This window comes from Megalops cyprinoides, chromosome 6, assembly GCF_013368585.1.
Source record: "Megalops cyprinoides isolate fMegCyp1 chromosome 6, fMegCyp1.pri, whole genome shotgun sequence".
Classification (NCBI taxonomy): Eukaryota; Metazoa; Chordata; class Actinopteri; order Elopiformes; family Megalopidae; genus Megalops; species Megalops cyprinoides.
The window spans coordinates 33,023,827-33,045,988 of NC_050588.1; the positions used below are offsets into that span (position 1 = coordinate 33,023,827).

Genomic DNA, 22,162 nt, shown 5'->3' on the forward strand with positions numbered 1-22,162 from the left:
TGTACTGGCCAGGAGTTGAACCCAGGTCAACTGGGTGATGCTGTAGATATTCTGTACAGAGCTGGGGGGGGGGGGGGGGGGGGGGGGGCGTTACCTTGGGGAGGTGAGAGACAGGAGCTGAGATGTTGAAGTTAAGGCTCTGTGCTTGCTGCACCCTTGCAGGGATATACCCAGCCCTCTGGGGGGCGCTGTTTGGTATGCACGTGTTGGCCAGGGAGCTGGGTGAATCATACTGCTGGCTAGAGGAAGGCCACTTTCCCTTCAAGATGGCGTGACAGATACTGTCAATGCGGTTTATTATCACCCGGTCCTGCAGAAGAACAGAAAGACACGTTCACTTATGTGTACAATGCTTATCACAAAACCAAGTATCTGATTTTATTTTGGAGTGCCCAGCACAGGTAAAATGGGCATATCGGAGGGGAAAAAACTGGCATATTTGCACAACCAATATACAGAACCGGTCAAAACTTGGACACACTTGATTAACATAACAGGAAACATGCATTCAAAGACAATGCTTGAAATTTTTTTTCTTAGACAAATATAAATAGTGAAGTTGATGCCTATGTATGAATTTCTTGCAAAAAATTATATTATTGGCTACTCTGAAGAACCTAAAATACGAGCTTTGACTTGTTTAACGGTTTTTGATGACGGCATAATTTATGCTATTTTACAGTCTTGATGCCTTTACTATTATGCTAAAATGTGGAAAAATAAAAATAAAGAAAAGCCCTTGTATGAGTCGGTGTGTCCAAATTTTTGACTGGTACTGTAGAGGTGTTCAATCTTTTTTCCAAACTTGAAATGAAAAGAAAGTCTGTCAAAAAAAGGCAACAAATAATGAAAAACAAACTTCTAATTCAAGCGGGCGTTTAAAGCAAGTCAGATCTGAGGAGCCTGAGGGAGCCCGCGCAGGCCTCGGGCAATACGGAGCAGCCGGCAGCCGTACCTTCGGCCACTCAGAGAAGGAGTACAGGGCCTTCTCCTGCAGGAGCTGGGCGATGGTGGGCTCCCGCACCTCTGACAGGCTCTCCGGCATGTCGCACACCGACAGCGGGGCGGCGAACCTGGGCTCCTCCACATAACTCTCCACCAGCAGGGCTGATGAAGAGGACAGCAACGTATTTTTCATCCAAATTAACAACAGTTCGGAACACACTGCCTTATACTGCCCACTGCATTATAGCATAAGCTACAGAGGGTGGAACACAAAAGCGTTCAACTGTCTACTTTGCTGGTATCCACCCACACCGTAATTCTGCAATATATGCTATACGGCATATGTGAAGTTGTTGTAGGAAATCTAGAAGATGATTGTGGACTATTATACATGAGATATTGCTTATTGCTTAGTGCTTAGGTCCTTATATTTGCATCATCCACAAGAGGGCTGTTTAGAATGAAGGGGACTCATTAACTCCAGTTCTGGCTGGACTGACAGGGACAGTACCTGGTGTTTTGGGTCTCTCCTCCTTGATCTCGTCCTTCACCTCCAGCATCCCTGTCTGCTCCAGCCTGGGAGTCATCATGGTGCTGTCGGGCTCCAGGGGTTCGGGCTTGCACTCGGAGCTCAGCGGATCCAGCGGGAACTCCTGTTTAAACTGCGTCACCTCCTCGGGCCCCGGGGACACCGGGGTGTCGGCCTGAGGGATGGGGAGGGAGGGGGACATGGGGAGGGAGGGGGACGCGGGCTTAACAGCTGGGAAGGTGTGTCCGCTCAGGGTGCTCTCGTCCCCAGCCTCTGAGGGTCCCTCGCAGGACTCCTCACCAGGGCCCTCAGAAGGCCCCTCGCAGGACTCCTCACCGGGCCCCTCGCAGGGAGCCTCGCAAGACTCTTCACAAGGCCCTTCACAGGAGTCCTCACAGGTTCCCTGGCAGGAGTCTTCACAGGGCCCCTTGCAGGACACGTCACCCGGGCCCTCGGAGGGCTCCTGGTGGGGCCCCTCACAAGGCTTCTTGACAGGCTCCTCACAGGGGTCTTCCGAGGCTTCGGGCCCCTGCTCCGGGGGTCCTATCAGGCTCTGGCTGTCCCGGGACAGCTCCTCCTTGTCGAACTCGAAGGTGACGCTCTCAGTGCCGTCCCCGGGGCTGGGCACACTGTGGGTGACATCCGAATCGCTGAGCTTCTCCTCAGGCTCATCGGCGGGCCCCTGGTGGTGGAGGCCCATGTCGGACAGGGAGAGGGGCGGCGGCGCGAACTGGGGCGGGCTGACGGACAGGTCGGCCTGCTCCACGGCAGGCCCGGCCACGGCGATGTCCTTGAAGAGCATGAAGCTGGACTGCAGCGGCTCCACGGCACCGCCCTGCGGGTCGGAGCCTGCCATGCTCAGGCAGTCGGTCAGCGGCCCGTCCACCCTGCCGTCCCCGGGCTGCCCCGAGTCCAGGAACTCCGTCTCCAGGGTGGGAGGCCCAAGGATGGCGTCCGGCTCGTTGAACATGTCGGCGGCGCCGGAGTGGTCGGCGCTCTCCCAGGGAGCCTGGAGCTCGTCCAGCTCCACGGAGGGGGTCATGAGCCCCGTCTCCTCGCAGGGGTACTGCTCCCCCACCAGCACGTCGCTGCGCAGCTTTCCCGGGATGGAGTCCATGTCGCCCTGGCCGCCGTTCAGCTCGCCCTGCACGCCGTACGAGTTGAGCATGCTCTGGCCGCCCGACGCCGAGTTGAAGGGGAAGCCGTTGAAGGCCTCCTTGCTGGGCTTGCCGTGCAGCGAGTCGGTGGCCAGCCCGTCGTGCTGGAGCGAGCTCAGCTCCAGGGACTCGTCCAGCGAGGAGCAGTCCAGGTAGCCCTCCCTGGCGCCGGGGCCCATGCCCATGGCGCCCGCCGCGTCTGCGCCCCCGACCGCCTCGGGGGCGGGGTGCACGTGGGGGGCGTGGATGTGGGGGTGGGCGTGGTGCGGAGCGGGGGCGGGGTGGAACTCCGGGGGCTGCGGGGAGTGGCAGTGGCTGAGCCCGGCCTCGTACAGGCAGCAGTGGTGGTGGTGGTGGTGTGGGGGCGCGCCACCCGTCGCGGGGTAGCCGCCGCGGTTCTCCTTTTGCACGTAGTTGCGGTGCGCCTCCAGGAAGGACAGCTGCGGGTCGTTGAGGATGTAGTAGTCGGTGCGGCTCAGGCCGTGCCTGGCGGCGCCGATCAGCAGGTCGCGGTCGTGCTTGCCGCACTCCCACCACACCGGCAGGTACAGGCTGGGCCGGCAGAGCTGCAGACGCGGGCCCAGCAGGGGGTGCCGCAGAACCTGCTCCCGGACCTTAGATAGATTAGATATATTCTTTTATTGTCATTGCACAGAGTACAACGAACTTGAGTAGCAATCCTGACGGTGCATTCACACAAACAGCATTTAAAAATAGAAAACAGCTAAACTAATTTAAAAAAGATAGATATATAGCTACATATATAAATAAAATATAAAATGTATATATTTGTTGAACCTATAAAACAATAAGATATGATAACTTTTATTATTAGCAGCTGAGATATTGCTCTTCAGGATGTGGCACATTTACTGAATTGCGGCGGCCCTGTGTACAAGTAGTGCAAATAGGAATTAGGACCTTCCGCAGCAGCTCGATGCGGTACAGCGTCCGGGCCGCCCGCTCCTCCGTGATGGGCTCCACGAACAGGGAGTGGTCCAGAGGCCCTGAGAAAAGAGCCCCGACAGGAGGGAAGCCGTGAGATACCCCCCCACGGCTCAGCAATGACAGCAAAGCTGTGGTAGCAGGGACTCCATCATGATCAATAAGGCCTAACCCCTGCTTAGGCTAAGAAAACAAATCTGTTTAATCTGCTATTTAACTGAGCAACTCTAAACGTCTTGGAACAAAATGAGGTATAAAAAGTACACAAAGATATTAGCCTAAAATTAGCCTGATATTACAGATGTATTAGAGATATTATTATTATACCTGCTCCACGATTTAAATTAGCAATTTAAAACATAATCTGAGTTTGCTCTAAAGTATAAAGAGCTGTGGGGCAGTCTGGCTTACATCAAAGGTGACCTGCAAGATGTGCAGGGCTACAGTGTGTGTGTGTGTGTATCTGTCTGTGTGTAAGCATTTGAATATGTGCGTGTGTCTGCGTGTGTGTGCATCTGTGTCCATGTGCATTTGTGTCTGTGTGTGCATCTGTACGCATGTGTCTGTGTGTACATGGACGTGTGTGTGTGTGTGTGTGTGTCTGTGTCTGTATCTGTGTGTAAGCATTTGAATATGTGCGTGTGTCTGCGTGTGTGTGCATCTGTGTCCATGTGCATTTGTGTCTGTGTGTGCATCTGTACGCATGTGTCTGTGTGTACATGGATGTGTGTGTGTGTGTGTGTCTGTGTCTGTATCTGTGTGTAAGCATTTGAATATGTGCGTGTGTCTGCGTGTGTGTGCATCTGTGTCCATGTGCATTTGTGTCTGTGTGTGCATCTGTACGCATGTGTCTGTGTGTACATGGACGTGTGTGTGTGTGTGTGTGTGTCTGTGTCTGTATCTGTGTGTAAGCATTTGAGTATGTGCGTGTGTCTGCGTGCATGTACGTCTGTGTGTTTATGTGTGTGCATCTGTATGTGCATCTGTGTATGTGTGTCTGTGTGCACGTGGACATGTGTCTGTGTGTGTGTGTGTGTGTGTGTGTGTGTGTGTGTACAGATGTCTGAGTGTTTCTGTAGGTGTGTGCATGCATCTGTGTAGGTAGGAGTGTGTGTGCGCGCGTACGGGTGTCTGAGTGTGTCTGTAGGTGTGTGTATGCATGCATGCGTGTGTGTGTGTGTGTGTGTGTGCGCGTGCGTGTGCATGTACGTGTGTAGGTATATGCGTGTGTGTGTGTGTGCGTGTGTATGTACGTGTGTAGGTATATGCGTGTGTGTGTGTGTGTGTGTGTGAGTAGGTATATGTGTGTGTGTGTGTGTGTGTGTGTGTGTGTATGTGTGTGTGTGTGTGTGTGTGAGAGTGTGCATGCATGCATATCCGCCCGCTCTGTGGAAGTGTCTCGCGGGCAAGGCCTCGCGCCCCCTGCAGCGGGGGGGGATGGTTTACCTTCGTCCTTGCGCAGCGGCAGCCTGCAGGCGGTGCGGCACATGGACACGAAGCTGCGGAAGTATCTCTCCAGGCTCTCGTCCGTCTTCCTCTCCAGCCGGGCGAAGGAGCGGAACTGCGTCCAGTCGAAGGCCTTCTTCTCCGGGTCGTACACCACGCCGAAGGAGGACACGGTGCGGTAGAAATCGGCCTGCTCGCGCCGCGTCCACCTGGTGACAGAGGCAACAACGTTCTCTCCCTCTGACCGACCTTCAAACCCGGTACAAATCTTAAACACAAAACGTTCCACAGGGTCTCACACTCAGACCCAACTGTAACGCAGTGTCCCCAAACCATCCCTGCTTCCTCCCTGGAGCTAATCTCTGCAGTGAAACGTAATATAGCCTGGAGTACAATGATAAAAATATCTTTGATATCAGATATCTTTGATCTAAACCTGGTACGCACAGCCATCTTTTAATTTTAGCGACAATCAGAGAGAGGGCTATTTCATACAAAAAACATTCAAACCGTGTCGTATAGCCTTTACTATTCAATGGAGTGATGAGATTTAAAGGCTTCCTTCAAACGGATTACCAACATTGCACAGCACGATTACACTGATTGCAGGGCAGTGAACGCTTTCCCAAATCGACATAGTGATCAAAGTCACACAACAGTTTCCATCTCTTCTGTCAGATACCAAGAATCACCTTTCAAGGCAGTCAAGGCAAACAGGAGTCCATGTCTGTAGTCTAAATAACCACTGCTGCCAAAACCCCTCTCTCCTGGGGGGTTACTCTGATCTGCAGGTTCATATTTCTCCAAAATCAAAGCCAGGTTGCATGGTTGTGCAAACAAATCATTTATATTTTATCTAAGGGAGATGATGATCCTTCCAGTATTTCAGTCTTAATATGGGGGCCTTCCTTCTTCTCAGAGAAGACAGGAGCAGTTTAAGGATACAGCCTGTGCAATTAACAACACCTATTGACATTTTACCTTTGGGAGACTTTTCACAGTTATTGTTGCTTAACATGTCATTATCTGACTTCAACAATCCTGTCATCAGTGTGTGACAGCATTAAATATATAATGAATAGCATCTAATCACGGATCTTTGGACTTCCCCTTGAGTAAACGAAATACAATTTTGCAAGTATCAAAGGTGTTGATAGATACTATACAGAAGTTTGTAGCCTTTCTAAAATGAAGATTCATAAGGAATCTTAAGATTGTTTCATTCATTTTGCAGCTTCCCCAATGTAGACCACATATGTGTACTCGATACTAATCGGTACACAATCACATTTCTGAAACCATCTGTTAATGTGCTCCGCCTGTGTGCTATCTGACCTTCTGGACTGGTACATGTCTCTTTAATCTTAATACTCGAAACATAATGAGTGGCATTAAATTAAGTTGAATACAACTGAGACACAGGGAAACACGCTGCCAACAATTCCATAAATCTCTATTCCACCCGAATAAGACGCAGGTCAGCAATTCCATACATCTCCAGACCGTCCTCTCTAGATGCAGGTCTGGCGAAACTCACCTCCTCTGCCACTCCAGGAAGAGCGGGTCCGGCTCGATGGTGCGCCGCCGAAGCTCCTCCCCCAGCTGCCACGGCATTGGCCCCACCCCGACCCCCACGCCCACCCCCTCGGGCATCAGGAAGTCAGGGCGCGTGGGCTCCCGGCGGGTGAAGCGCTGGTACGCCGTGATGAGGCGGCGCAGCCGGGCGGTGAGGGCGGAGCCTGCCGGCCACAAGGCCCGCCCCTGCTCCCCACCCTCCTGGGTGCTGACCACTGAGGTGAGGAGGAGGGCGAAACAGACACAGAACATGGTAAGAAGGAAGGAGGAAGTAGGGGGATGCTAAAAAAGGTTTACTCGTGTAAAGCCAAGCAGATTTCTATCCACAACACAAAAGTAGAAGTCCTGTGCCCCAATCAATTTAATACCCATTCAATAAATCACAGCTAGACCCCCATGTCATCACCCTGCGAAGCAGACGATCCCTACACCAGCTACTGTGATTAATGCTGTTTTTACAGTGTCCTGACACCGCACCGGCTTAAACACTGAGACTTCAGTTTGGGACTCTATTCACAGTCTTGTACATGTGTAAACAGTCTCCCTGAGACAGGATACTCCCGTTTACCTGCAACAGCGCTGTCATTTTTGTCTGCCGTTTCGTTACAGGACGCCGTCTCCTCCTTCAGGGTAAAATGAAGAATGACGCACCACAACATCATTTCAGTATACAGCAGAGCCAACATAAGAAGCAGAAACATCTGGTGGTACCCGCATGCGCTAACAAAGCGAGAATATCAAGCTAACAAGTGGCAAGTTTTTTATATACCAAACACAGTATCAGGCTTTTATGGGTTAAAAACTTGAATACTTAAAAGCTGTGCGACCGTGACGTAGTAAAAACCCACTCCCTCCATAGTACACTTAACAAAACTCCACACTGACCACAGAAGTAGCCTTAAACAGGACATGCCTTTTTATAGGTGCTATACACAAAGTCTGAAGCAATTATTTGTCTGGAGGCCACTGCGGAGCCCCAGGTGTAAGCAAGGACAGAAACAGCCCAGCCGGCGTTCAGGTGATCACAACACAAACAACTCAGCGACTCGATAAATAAAAGCACATATCGTGTTCCGAGCTGTGCTTCAGCTGCCGTTTCTGCGCATTCACCACAGCCTTCTCACCTCTGGCTGCTCCTTCTCCCCTCCCACGTCTGGCTTGCTCTCCGTCTCGTCTTTCACCTCGTCACTTTTGCAAGAGCTGCAAAACAAAACAAGAAAAAGAAAAAATAAAAGAAACAGGACATAAGTCGTGGAAATGCCGGCCCACTTCATCAGCTGGACTCCATCTGTTTATCTGATATGATCCTATTCTTTAAAAAAAAACAGATCACGACAAGTACAACATTACATTATCAGCATTTAGCAGACGCTTTTCTCCAGGGCAACTTACATAGGATGCGGTTTCTACATGTTACCCATTTTTGCAGCTGGATATTTACTGAGGCACCTCTAGAATAAGTACCTTGCCTAAGGTTACAGCAGCAATGCCCCAGTGAGGAACCGAACAAGCCCTGCTCGTTACCACTACACCACACTGCCGACATCTGTATTCAATAAATACAGTATGCATTAGTAGTATAACATTTTCACAAATCTGAATTTGTGTGAAAAGTACTGATTCCACATGCACCATTACTGTTGAATGTTTGTATTTTCTTTTTACGAACGGTAAGAGCACATGAAGCGTGTTTAGTAAGTGTCCGAGCCCCTGTAAATCTGTGTGGGGGATCCCCCTCGCTCCCTCCTTGCCTTTCAGTGATGTCAGCCACCACGTCCCCGACACCTTGCTCAGCAGACAGCGCCGTGACGTCCGGCATGCCCACCCGCTCCAGGAAGCAGAGGTCCGGGTCTGCCCGCATGGCGTTGTATCGCTCATAACCTGCGGCACGCACACACACAGCAAACGCACACACAGACCCAGGTTAAATCCCAGCGCAGAGCAGCACTTATCTTATTAAAGCACATGGGGTTAGCAGCAGTCAACAGTGCCTATAAATGGGTATTCAAAGGAGCCAGCATGTGGCGTGTTCACCTGCTAACACAATGAATTCTCCAGTTCTCTCCAGCAACAGAAATAAAGAGCTGAAAAGACTATCTTTGGAACTGACTTCATCTCGGGATCAAGGACACCGAGCCTTAGTCAGTCTGAACTGTGTTAGCAGGATACAGCTGCAAAGTCACACACCCACTCGCAAAAATAACCATGAATCTGTAAAATGCACAGTACCAGTCAAAGGTTTGGAAACACTTTTCTTTCTTTATTTTTACTATTGTCCACATTTTAGAATAATAGTAAAGACATCAAAACTACGAAATAACACAAATGGAATTATGCAGTGACCAAAAAAAGTGTTACAAACAAATAACTCAAAGTAGCCAAAAAATCTATATTTTTTTTTAATTAAGAAGTTTTTTTTGGAAAGAAATTCACACATAGACAAATATAAATAGTGAAGCTGATGCCTAAGAAACATATGTCATTGGCATTTAAGAATAAATCTTTAGATCAAGATGTCTTTGCATGCATGATGCCCATTATCTTAATCAGGTGTGTCCAAACGTTTGACTGATACTGTAGTATAACTATTACATGGTAACACTTCAACTACACAGAGGCAACAGTGCTGGTGCATGCAGTGATTTAATCCCATAGGTAGAACAGTGAAACCTCCTGAAAGCAATGATGAATGACCCTGGGCACAAGGGGTCCTGAAGGACTGAGATAACATCCAGCCAGCAGCTGATATGTTCACTTGATACATCGCAAAATATTTATCAAAGCTTAAATCCAAGACTAAGAGACAGTTCTAGAGCTTAACAAAGTTCCAGAACTAGAATCATCGCCCTCCCCTGTTGAAACGTTTAAATGAGCAACAATAACTGAAACATCTCAATAGCAGGAAGCTAACAATACTTTATTGTAGTATTTTATTTTCCAGCTGAGAATTATTTCCACAAACACCATACGGACGTCAGCAAAGTACTCATGAGATTGACAGCCTGGTTTGTGTTTAAGCACTCAGAGTCCTATCCACGGAAAAAAGTACTCAAACTGTGCGGCAGCTTTTTAAGCTGGGTGACTTACACTCCTTGGAACTGCAGAAATGCTATGTCAACAGGAAAACGACACTTGAGCCTATGAGGCGATTCCAGAACCATGTCTGAATTATGGTCTACGTGTTTAATTAATCATAGACTACATACTTTTTACAGTACTTTAAATACTTAAAGTACTTATATTTTTTAAATATATATGTATATACAAACACACACACACAAATCTACTGTCAATTTTACTTTAAAACCTACAAGCAGCCCCCTGCAACCCTGAAGATCATAGCTGGAGGCTACTGATATAAAGCACAATCTGTCCTCTTGCAGAGATGAGATTACCGTGTTTATGGACGCCTATCAGGAGAGACTTGTCTGCTTCTGCATCCCACCACACCACTGGGATCTCCAGGTAGTCAATATCCGGCAGGGGCACCTCCAATTTGCTGTGGAGAAACACACACACACACACACACACACACACACACACACGCACACACACACACGCACACACCTCACTCAGTATTTTACTTTCATACACCCATAAAAATATACTATCACATGGTCACAAATACTGATGTGGAATTTTATTCCATTACATTACATTACATTATTGTCATTTAGCAGACCCTCTTATCCAGACTGACTTAACACAGGTTACAACTGTAACACAGGTTACAACTGTATATGTTATCAATTTATACAGCTGGATATCTACTGAGGCAATTGTGGGTTAAGTACCTTGGCCCAAGGGTACAGCAGCAGTGCCCTAGCAGGGAATTGAACCAGCAAGGTTTTGGTTACAAGCCCTGCTCCTTACCACTGTGCTACACTGATGCCCATTCCAGGTGAATATATAATACTATCCATGTACACCAGTATATGCATTAATTTATAGCAGTGGCTTTAAAATCTGCTGATGTACTGTTCAATTGTTTGCACTTCCACTGGTGGGATCAACAACCAGGTTCTCATTCCAGAAATCCTGGTCAGTATGCAGATGCACTGATGCCCCTGGCGGGCACTGCGCCCACCCCTCCACAGCCTCTGGCTGAGTCTCCCTGGCGCTAGCCCCTGACAAGAGGCTCACCTGGCAGGGATGCCCTCCAGGGCCTGCGCGGCCGCCTCTCCCAGGACCTCCACTTTCAGGTAGTACAGCATTCGCACCCTCAGCAGGACCCTGTGGGAGGCACACAGCGCAACCGTGCTTGTGAGCGGCCTGCTGTTGTTATCGGGACGTCCTGCTTCCAACGAGACGGCCGCGGAACCAGTTCAAAATCCCTCTACATGTAATGATACCTCTGCACTGGGATTACATTACACAACACCCATTGAGCAGATGCTCCTATCCAGAGTGACTTATATAGGTTACGATTTTCACACGTTATGCATTCATAGAGGTGTATATTTACCGAGGCAATACTGGGTTAAGTACCTTGCCCAAGGCTACAGCAGCAGTTCCCCGGTAGGGAATCAAACCAACAACCTCTCGGACTGGGCACAGCCAGAATCCCTGTCCTGAAGTCCTCCTAGGGTACAGGAGCAAGCCGCAGAGACTCACTTGTTGCAATGCTGTTTGAGGTGCTTCTTGTAGCTGTCGTCTTGCAGGACCACTTCGGGGTTGCAGTGGACCAGCCAGTCGGCGTTCTTCAGCTCCGGCTGGCACAGCTGGTTCTTCAGCTTCTTGCCCTTGCGCCCTCGGGGCACGGGGGCAGAGAGGCCTGAGGGTACAGCACGTTTCGGGTTAGCCATCTCACTCACCTCACACAGCCCCCGACACTGCTCCCCCGCTGTAACATCAAAGGTTTCACACACTGGCAGTGCTCCCACTCTGGTCAGCTCTGTATTTTCCCTGACTTTTTAAGGATAAATGTAAGATTTACAACAGTCAAACGGAGCTACTTTGATAAGGAGGAAGTGCTTTCTAATAGGCATTGGAGAAAGTGCTTTATAATAGGCATTACTTAAATATTTTGTGTCTGCACACAGACACACTTGTGGTTGCCCTTGGATTTGAGTCAGTGAATACCACTCTTCACTGACTTTTGGCAGTGGGTATATTATACACAGTAACAAGCAAGCTAAACTGTTAGCAATATGACCACACACTGCCAGACATTATGTAACTGACATTTAAATAGCTCGTGTTAGCACGAGGGATGGACATATTTTACCAGCTTTTTTTTTTTGGATTTGTGTTTCTTTGACTTAACACGGACAGTGGGGCATCTGATCACTCTCCAAGACTTTTGGATGATTTTCCATGATGAAAATACTTTCAGGGCTTTTCAAGGATTATAAACACCCTGTATAAGGCACTTATAAGAGCTAAGGAACTAGACTGAACAGACAATTTCCCTTTGAGGTTCAAAGCAGAGTTGCTATGCAGTATAGGATATACTACGGCTGGTTCTGTTATCACACAGTAGCCTTAAGGATGGACATTCAGGTTCACACAGCAGTTTGTACTACAGCGAGTTAAAAAGGTTTATTGTGGGTTAGATAAGCTGAAGGTGACTCACTTCATGGTGTCATTTCTATTTAAAGAAACCTGCACTTATCCTTTTTTTTTTTTTTAATCTTTTCACGCGGTCAGATTCAAGCCGAGTCAATGATTCCTTCCACACAATTACATGCAACATTAACACTGGGTGGGGTCCTGCGTGAAAGAGCTCTGATTACTCATACTGCCTTCCGATCAAATCCTCCTCCCCCCAGCCGCGGATCGATGGATGGAAGCGTCCAGGGAAACGCGGGCAGGTCTCTGACTGCCGAGCGGATCGGACCAGATGGGCAGATCTCCGGCCGCCGGACCGGACTGAACCGGACTGAACCTCCTCACCTGAGTGGTTCTGCAGGGCCTCGTTGTGCCCGTCCTTGGTGGGCGTGATCAGATCCCAGATGAAGCTCTTGATCTTGTCGTCGCCCTTGTAGTGGCGCACGCAGTAGACCAGCAGCGCCCGGCACAGCAGCTCCATGTCCCGCTCCGCCAGGTGCCACTTGAAGCGGCCGTGGGTGAGGATGTCCTTCCAGCGGCCCCAGCTGCACACGCACACACAGATTCGGGGGTTTTCACAAATACAGGACACACACGTGTGGAAAACGAGCCCGTGGGAAAAACTCAAGGGCACGCAAAGAAGGGTAGAAGTTTTCCAGCCCAACCTGTGCATGCAAGCTAAGTTTGGGTACGGCAAAGATTCACCTGAAAATGACCGGGTTCTTCTCTACCTTGCGCACACACCTTTGGCATTTTGCGAGTATGGGACCCACATGTGTGAAAATGAGGCCACGGGGAAAACTCAAGGACACGCAAAGAAGGGTGGAAGTTTTCCAGCCCAACCTGTGCATACTAGCTAAGCTTGAGTGCAGCCAAGACTTTCCAGAAAATGAGAAGGTCCTTTTCGACCCCGTGCGCACACATTTGGCATTTCGTGGATACGGGACGCAAGCATGTGGAAATGAGGCTGTGCAGGCTGGCCTGCACTTCCCATAGAAACATAGTTAATTGTTTGTGTCAGTTGTTTAAAATGTTAAATGTTCAAGGGCCCTTTGTCATCAATCGAATTCAAACCAACAGGATATCATTTCCTCAACTGCACTGAAACGTGTTCATAACTGTAACTGTCTGCTTGTGAAGCTTGCCATTGTCTAACGAACCCCTGCCTAACTGGAGGCTTATTAAATACAGGTGTGTGTCTGGAAAGGGATGGTTTCTTCGTTGGATTTTATGATGTGTTAACCAGCTTCTCCACAGTGGCCATGAGGAAAACTCAAGGACATTCAAAGAAAGGTGGACATTTTCCCAGCCCAACCCCTGCACACAGGCCGAACCTGGGCGTGGCACAGACACGGCTTCATGGAGACTCACCCGAATATGAGCAAGTTCTTCTCGACCCGGAAGCACTCGGCGCGCAGGTAGCGGCGGTTCCGGTCGCTGAGGCGGCGGGTGCGGCAGGGTCGCTCCTCCGAGTCGCTGTCCAGCTCGGAGAACTCCATCAGCTCGTCGTCCTCGAAGGAGTTGTAGTGCCGCGTCTGCTTCCTCACCCGCGGGGTGTCAATCACCAGGCTCTCCTGAGGACAAGGGCCTCAGCGATGAGCCACAGATTCACCCCCAAGCATAGTGCTGATCGATCTCCGCGTTCCCATCATCTCAGCCCCAGAGTCATCCCAAACACAAGGCACTGATCGAGCTCAACCACCCCTTTCCCCCAAACCCCAGACTCACCCCAAACACGAGGCACTGATCGAGCTCAACCACCCCTTTCCCCCAAACCCCAGACTCCCCCCAAACACGAGGCACTGATCGAGCTCAACCACCCCTTTCCCCCAAACCCCAGACTCACCCCAAACACGAGGCACTGATCGAGCTCAACCACCCCTTTCCCCCAAACCCCAGACTCACCCCAAACATGAGGCACTGATCGAGCTCAACCACCCCTTTCCCCCAAACCCCAGACTCACCCCAAACACGAGGCACTGATTGAGCTCAACCACCCCTTTCCCCCAAACCCCAGACTCACCCCAAACACGAGGCACTGATTGAGCTCAACCACCCCTTTCGCCCAAACCCCAGACTCACCCCAAACACGAGGCACTGATCGAGTTCAACCACCCCTTTCCCCCAAACCCCAGACTCACCCCAAACATGAGGCACTGATCGAGCTCAATCCTCCCATTCCCCCAAACCCCAGACTCACCCCAAACACGAGGCACTGATCGAGCTCAACCACCCCTTTCGCCCAAACCCCAGACTCACCCCAAACACGAGGCACTGATCGAGCTCAATCCTCCCATTCCCCCAAACCCCAGAGTCACACCGAAAACAGGGCACTGATGGAGCTCAACTCTCCTCTCAATCTTCTCCCTCTCACACAGGAATTACTCTGATCTACAATAACCACCTGAGGATGAGACTTCTTACCCTTTCATTTTATGTCGGTTCAGTTTTTCAACAGTTAAAGTTCTACTTTGTTCATCGTCTGCTGTGACATGGCCATGTTTTTGTGGTTTTGAAGCATGGTTAGACAGTAGCTCATCTTCCCCTCTGAGTCAGCCGTGGCCCTCACCTTCTCTGCCTTGGAGTCGATCTCCAGCTCTGCTATTTTGGCCCATTTCTGCCAGAAGTTGGGGTCATCCAGAGAGATGTCAGTTCTATTCCCAGACGACACGAAGCTGGCCTAGACACAACAAACACAAGCGCTGATCAGGCTGGAATCGCAGGATCCTGGCTTATTTCATTCTGCTCAAGTTACAGAAGGAGTGACACTTTGAAAGTACGCTACCAGGACACCAGTAATTCGCACGTGTGTGTGTGCACACGTGTATAAAAATTGTGCACACACACATATGATTAGTTTATGCAAATCAGGACATCTTGTCAGTGGCAGCTATTATGCCATGGTAAACAGCAAACCATCAGAGACTTTCTCCCTTGTTTGCTTATCCTCTTTGGCCTGCTTTGCTGGTGAGAGCCAGACCGCGGAGCGGTCAGACAGAGGAGTACCTTGGCAAAGGTGGAGCCCTTTCCCTCAGACTGGATGGTGATGGTCTGCGTGCGGCGCTGCAGGATCTGATCGATGTCTTCCTCGCAGAACTTGGAGCCCTCGTCCTCCTCGTCCATCAGTGCTCCATACGCCCCTTTACGCAAGAGGTCCTCCACCTCCATCTTGGACAGCTGCTGCACCTATGGAAGTATCCCAATGAGGCCCCTATAGTCACTACCCCACAGAGGCAAGCGTGGAAGTTACTTACATGATAACACTCAGCCTATATATCCTAAATTTGACTGAACAAATGAGAACCATGAAAATATGAGTACATTTGTGCCAGTGCAGTCCCCAGGTAGTGGCTGTACTGGTAAGTCTGCCAATTTTAAAACAAGAAAAAGTTTTTTTGTGTTTTTGCAAGGTTTGATACTCGGTTTGGTATTCAGCCAAAACTACTGTGCTGGATTCAACAAAAACCCAAAATATATATTGGACGCATCCCTAATTTACTATATTGTGGCCAAGTCTTTAGGGGCTTGAGTGGAATGCAGTTTTAATAGCCTCATTACAACAACAGATCGACCTGCAGCGCCTCACTCCACTGAGGCAACCCCTCACTGTACACAGTGGAGAGAACAGACTATTACGCCACAGAGACAACCCCTCACTGTACACAGTGGAGAGAGCAGTCTCTTACTCCACTGAGGTGACCCTTCACTGTACACAGCAGAAATCCCTGTCTTTTACACCACTGAGGCAACCCTTCAGTGTATACAGGAGAAATCCTGGTCCACTGAGACAACCCCTGAGTTTACACAGCAGAAATCCCTGTCTCCTACTCCACTGATACAACTCTTAACTGTACACAGCAGAAATCCTAGTCTCTCACTCCACTGAGGCAACCCTTCACCGTACACAGTGGAGAGAGCAGTCTCTTACACCACTGAGGCAACCCCTCACTGTACACAGCAGAAATCCCTGTCTCCTACTCCACTGAGACAACCTTTCACTGTACACAGCAGAGAGAGAAATCTCATACTCCACTGATACAACTCCTAACTGTACACAACAGAAATCCCTGTCTCTCACTCCACTGAAGCAACCCTTCACTGTACACAGCGGAAAGAGCAGACTATTACGCCACTGAGGGACCCTTCAATGCACACAGCAGAAATACCTGTCTCCTACTCCACTGAGGCAATCTTTCACTGTACACAGCAGAGAGAGCAGACTATTACTCCACTGATACAACTCCTAACTGCACACAACAGAAATCCCAGTCTCTCACTCCACTGAGGCAACCCCTAAGCGCACACAGCAGAAATCCCAGCGTCTTACTCCACTGAGGCAACCCCTAAGCGCACACAGCAGAAATCCCAGCGTCTTACTCCACTGAGGCAACCCCTAAGCGCACACGGTAGAAATCCCAGTCTCTCACTCCACTGAGGCAACCCCTAAGCGCACACGGTAGAAATCCCTGTCTCTTACTCCATTGAGGCTGCCCTTGCGGTTGATGTCCTGCAGCACGGCCTTGTCCAGCCCCAGTTTCAGGCTGGCCTTGTCGAACATCTCCCTCTCATAGGAGTTCCGCGTTATGAGACGATACACTTTCACCGCCTTGCTCTGGCCAATCCGGTGACAGCGAGCCTGGGCCTGGCAACCACAAGCAGAAAGACACAGACAAATCATATTCTTTCCATGTCTTCCTATCATGAGAGATTTAACCATTACTGCAAAACACTGTGTTATGCATTCAATGTATCGATTCAATGTTCATTCAAAGTTCGCTTGCTTCTATCATGTCGTTATTTCAATTTTGTACATCTTGTTACTTCTTTGTGCCTGGGAAATATTTCCCTTACTTTGCACAAACTGATCTAATCACCGGTTTCCCTCCTTCACACATACTGGCGAGGACTACTCATTTCACTGAAATAAAAAAAATTGAGATGTCCTCTCAGACATGTCCCCCAACACACTGGCCTGCTCCAGAACCCCCTGCTGAGGTCTGGGCGGAGAGGGGTGTGCCGCGGGTCCGCGAGAGGCTCACCTGCAGGTCGTTTTGGGGGTTCCAGTCAGAGTCGAAGATGATGCAGGTGTCGGCGGCGGTCAGGTTTATCCCCAGGCCTCCGGCGCGCGTGCAGAGGAGAAAGACGAAGCGGTCCGAGTCCGCCTTGCAGAAGCGGTCGATGGCGGCCTGACGGAGATTCCCACGCACTCGCCCGTCGATGCGTTCGTACGTGTACCTGAGGTCACACACACACGCAGACGCTCAGAGACTCTACAGGTGCACAAAGTAACACTCTGTAATGAGGCAACACTTTCATTAGAATGGCCCTTATGACCACTACTGTATAAAATAATACAGACCTGGTTTCTGGCTGGTGAAAAGGTGAATGGGTCTTCATTAACCCATGAATTCAGGTTGTTATTCTGAGCTAGCAATGGCTAACTGCATTAAACCAGTCATCTGAGTTTTTCTTATTGGTTCATTTTTATAGTAACAGCCATGGATACATTCCTACCATACCAGAACTTCAGGTGTGTAGACACAGATACATACTCTGCTGACTGTTCCTGCCAATGCACAGACACTTTATTATTATTTATTTGTGTTCCATACACTCCTCATATCCTATATATTCAGACATTTTGTATATATTCTTGTTGTTTTTAAATTCTTGTTATATGTTGTCATAGCACTGACATGGGTAGCAACTGTAATTTTGATGTCCTGAACAATGACAATAAAGCTCTCTTATCTTATCTTAGAGTAAGTGATTATCCCAGTGTCTCCACCCCGTGTGGGTTTTATGAAGCATCATTTTCCTGTGGCTAATTATAATTAGCTTTTAACGCCATGTTTGTTTTGCGCCTAATACAGACCTGGGTTCTACCAAGTGAGAAGGGGAAAGGGTAATAACTTGTATTCAGTTACGCAACAGGGGGACTTCATCAACTGCTAAATTTGGGGGGATATTCTGAGCTAGCAATGGCTGATTTGAACCATTCATCGTGGTTTGCTATGAAGAGCAAGGTTTTTTAACTGGTTCATATGAACCAGTGTCTCACCGCACATGGCATCTCCACCCAGTGCGGGTTTTATGAAGCACCATTTCCTGTGACTAATAATAACTAGCTTTAGACACAGTGTTTGTTTTGCAGCCCCAGGCAGCAGCTGACTGAGGGGGGCAGCAGGTGACAGGGAGCCGGAGCCGGAGCCATCCCGTCCTCACCTCCTCTGGATGAGGTAGTCCTCCAGGATGTCCAGGCAGCGCACCATCTGGGAGAAGATCAGCACCTTGTGGCCCCCGGCGATCAGCTTGGGCAGCAGCTTGTCGATGAGGACCAGCTTCCCGGCCGCCTGGATCATGGCCTGCAGCTGGAAGTCCCAGGCGTCGGGGCTGTGCGTCTTCCTGAAGCTCTCCAGGATCTTCTCCTCGGCACCTGCGTTCACACAGCAAACATCACACAGCCAAGAGACGGTCACGTCACTGTGTCCACATCAAAACAAGCAAACTAGTGTAAAATGGACCCAAACATGCTGTTTTTTCCCTTCCATTCACTTTGGGAAGCTTGTGTGCTGTAACATGTCCTCAGAGATAAATGGTGAGAAAAAAAACAAAAAGTTATCAGTGCTGAGATTTTCAGCCAGGTGCTTTTTCAGCCAGGTTGTGAGCTTCCCATCTGGTGGCTTATCTGATAGAGTTCGCCAGAGTAGGGCATAAACACAGGCCATCTGTTGATTTGTAATTAACTATTTGTGTCTATACTTTCCTTAGCATGTGACAGACAGCGGTATACCACAATAACAGGAATTTCAGATTGCTAGACTAGTGCAGTGGATTCATAATTTGGAGATATGTAAAACAACATTAGGAGGGCAAGAGTTTCTTTTCTTTTCCACTCAATATTCCCAAGTCTCAACAGCGTTAGGATAAATAACAGATTCCAAACAGATCTTTGTGTACTTCTGTGTAATTTACAATATTAACTGACAAGGACTCACATTTACACAACTTCACTGGGGCCACTAAATTGGGTTTTTATGAATAACAGAATTATGAATAACATGGTAGTCTTCTTGCATTCCTTGTGCTGTAAAGCTGCCGTGCATGTTCACTTGCAGTCGTACGCGTGCGTTACCTGTGATCAGGTACGGGTGGTTGCAGCACTTCCGCAGCTCCATCATGGTGTTGATGAGGTTGGGCATGTTGTGCTGGTTGGCGCCCTTGGCCAGGAAGGTGAAGTTCTTCTCCAGGATGGCGCGGTAGTACTTCTTCTGGATGTTGGTCAGCTCCACCTCGATGATGGTCTCCTCCTTGGGCGCCAGGTTCTTCTCCACGTCGTCCTTCAGACGCCGGAGCATCATGGGCTTCAGGATGGCCTGCAGCTTCTTCACCTGGGAACGAGGTGACCCCCGTGCTCACATCATAGCCCGCAGTCACCTACCCCTCACTCTAACCCTAACCCCTAAACCCTAACCCGCAATCCCTAATGCCTAACACCTAATGCCTAACGCCTAACCCAATCACCATGCAATCTCAGGAAGCCCAAAATCAGACCTCAGTCAACAGTGTGACATTTACAATAACCACTGCAATACCCTTATTACTTGCACAATAACCTCGTTAGTTACACAACAGAGACACAAAACTTATAACAGAGAGTCTGTTAAATAATGCAATATTTTTTTTTTTTTTTACAAACTGATGATTAAAAGATTTGAAAATGATTTTGTGATCTATCAATGAGAAAAAAAAAAAAACCTCGTTTAGACCTCATTCCTCATTTAAGAACACTCTGGTATAAATGCCAGAGGAGAAATTGTACTTTTTTGTATTTAAAATGTATTGGAGAATCAGCACTGATTTAATTAGGCTCTTGAGAGTCATTACATTTAAACAAAGGGATGGTGGGAAAACATACTCGGGACTGAAAATCATTCAAGCAAAATTCTGAAAATCTACTGGAGAAAAACCATAGGCTGCCCAAATGTTTAAGCAGTCTACAAAAAATCCTCGCCTCTTTGATGCTCTAATTTGTCTACTACCTGGACAAAATCAGTCGCATGACAAGATAGTGGCAATTTCTACAAAATATACCCTTAGATGGCCATTGCACAAATGCTTGATCTTTGTGAGGAATTAACTGATGAACGAAAACTGCACAGACAGCATCACTTCAACCCTGCATTGGCTGAGAAAAGGATGTCTGGGATTGGAGCAGCCCTCCCGTTTTATCCAGACATTAACCAACGGCTTTCTGGGTAAAACGGGCACCTGTTCCTCTGTCTTCAGGTCTCCGAACTCCTCCAGGAAGCTGGTCTCAGAGGGGAACTGCAGCGGCTCCAGGAAGTTCAGCAGGCTGAAAAGCTCCTCCACAGAGTTCTGCAGCGGAGTGCCTGTCAGCAGCACCTTGTGCTCCTGGTGAGAGGTAAGGGGGGGGGGGGGGGGGGGGCAGCCCAACAACAGTCATTACATTACATTTTTGTCATTTAGCAGATGTTCTTTTCCAGAGCAACTTACGTGGGTTACAATTGTACATGTTATCAACGTTATCCATTTATAGAGCTGGATATTTACTGAGGCAATTTCTGGTTAAGTACCTTGCCCAAGGGTACAACAGCAGTGCCCCAGCGGGGAATCAAACCAGCAACCTTTTGGTTATGAGCCCTGCTCCTTACCACTGTGCTACACTGCCACCCGACCTACATGTTCACAGGTCAGTGCGAACACAGTGTGTATGTAGCAGAGCTTGCAACCAGCTTGTGCAAACTGACTGTCACACATTACCTAGCTGGGTGCTGCATGTCAGTGGTTAATGATGTGAGCCCCCCACCAACCCATGAAGTGTAAAGCACTTTCATATTGATCAAAGGCGCTATATAAACACAACCCATTACGATTCTTATTAGCTGAGAGTGAGTAACACTGGACTCATCTGTGGGAGCTGGAAACCATGACACAGAGACCCGTGCACATGCAGTACCAGTCAAAACTTTGGGCAAACTTTTATTTATTTATTTTTACTATTTTCCACATTTTAAAACAGCAGAATAGTAAAGATATCAAAACTATGAAACGCCACAAATGGAATTATGCAGTGACCAAAAAGTGTTATAAACAAATCAAAACTATCTCACATTTTAGATAAAAAAAAAAGGCTATTTTGATTAATTTAAATTTTCTTTGGAAACAAATTCATACATAGGCTTCAACTTCACTATTTAAATTAAAGCATTTAAGCATAGGTCTTTACATCACATGTTTCCCATTATCTTAATCAGGTGTGTCCTGATTAAGTTTTGACTGGCGCTGTGTAACGCAGGGCCGGGCCCTCACCAGGTTCATCAGCTTCAGGCCTTCCAGCAGCTTGCAGTTGCGGTTCTTGAGGCGGTGAGCCTCGTCAATGACCACGCAGCGCCAGTGGATCTTCTTCAGCTCGGGACAGTCGGCCATGATCATCTCGAAGGTGGTGATGACCCCGTGGAACTTGAACATGCCAGAGATCGGGTTACCCTGCAGTGCAAAGGGTAAAGGTGTGAACACACACGCGCATTTTAATAGTAAATATATATAAAGTCACGCTTACATGCTGTAATCTGCGATGTTAAAATGATAACTGAGGAATTCTCTTATTTCTCCTACACCTAAAAATGAATAGAGTCCCATTGATCAGAATACCTGGTGGTTGCCAAGGACAATTAATGGAGGCAACTGATAAATTAAATACTAAAAACAGGCCACCACAGAAAAAGCTGTCATACAGTCCATTACACCACATTTAATGTTCATGTTGATTTTATGTTACTATTAATATTATGATCAACAAATGCAATTTTTACATCAGTGAGAATAAAATGTCCCCTTTTTGTTTTAATCAGAGTAACACAGAACACAGACTGCTATAAACCATACACAATGAAAGGCTTACACAGCCTGAATAATTTGGAAGCCGTTTCTTTTTTTTTTTCAGACAGCTTAGGGCCTATGGTGTGTAGGTGCCATACTGTTATTGAGATTT

General features: G+C 48.4%; 1 protein-coding gene across 1 annotated transcript in view; it reads right to left on the reverse strand.

Moving 5' to 3' along the window:
- chd6 (chromodomain helicase DNA binding protein 6) overlaps positions 1-22,162 on the reverse strand; it is a 46,136-nt gene that overhangs the window by 5,661 nt on the left and 18,313 nt on the right. The window contains exons 12-33 of the mRNA XM_036530714.1: positions 21,481-21,657; positions 20,419-20,562; positions 19,283-19,538; positions 18,373-18,583; positions 17,187-17,382; positions 16,625-16,789; positions 15,154-15,333; positions 14,717-14,827; positions 13,519-13,721; positions 12,493-12,692; positions 11,212-11,371; positions 10,741-10,830; positions 9,993-10,096; positions 8,349-8,478; positions 7,722-7,797; positions 7,166-7,220; positions 6,560-6,812; positions 5,023-5,231; positions 3,553-3,638; positions 1,457-3,245; positions 956-1,107; positions 95-310 (exon numbers count right to left, since the gene is read on the reverse strand). Of these exons, the coding sequence (XP_036386607.1) occupies positions 95-310; positions 956-1,107; positions 1,457-3,245; positions 3,553-3,638; positions 5,023-5,231; positions 6,560-6,812; positions 7,166-7,220; positions 7,722-7,797; positions 8,349-8,478; positions 9,993-10,096; positions 10,741-10,830; positions 11,212-11,371; positions 12,493-12,692; positions 13,519-13,721; positions 14,717-14,827; positions 15,154-15,333; positions 16,625-16,789; positions 17,187-17,382; positions 18,373-18,583; positions 19,283-19,538; positions 20,419-20,562; positions 21,481-21,657 (5,163 nt within the window). The remainder of the gene's footprint in view (positions 1-94; positions 311-955; positions 1,108-1,456; positions 3,246-3,552; positions 3,639-5,022; positions 5,232-6,559; positions 6,813-7,165; positions 7,221-7,721; positions 7,798-8,348; positions 8,479-9,992; positions 10,097-10,740; positions 10,831-11,211; positions 11,372-12,492; positions 12,693-13,518; positions 13,722-14,716; positions 14,828-15,153; positions 15,334-16,624; positions 16,790-17,186; positions 17,383-18,372; positions 18,584-19,282; positions 19,539-20,418; positions 20,563-21,480; positions 21,658-22,162) is intronic.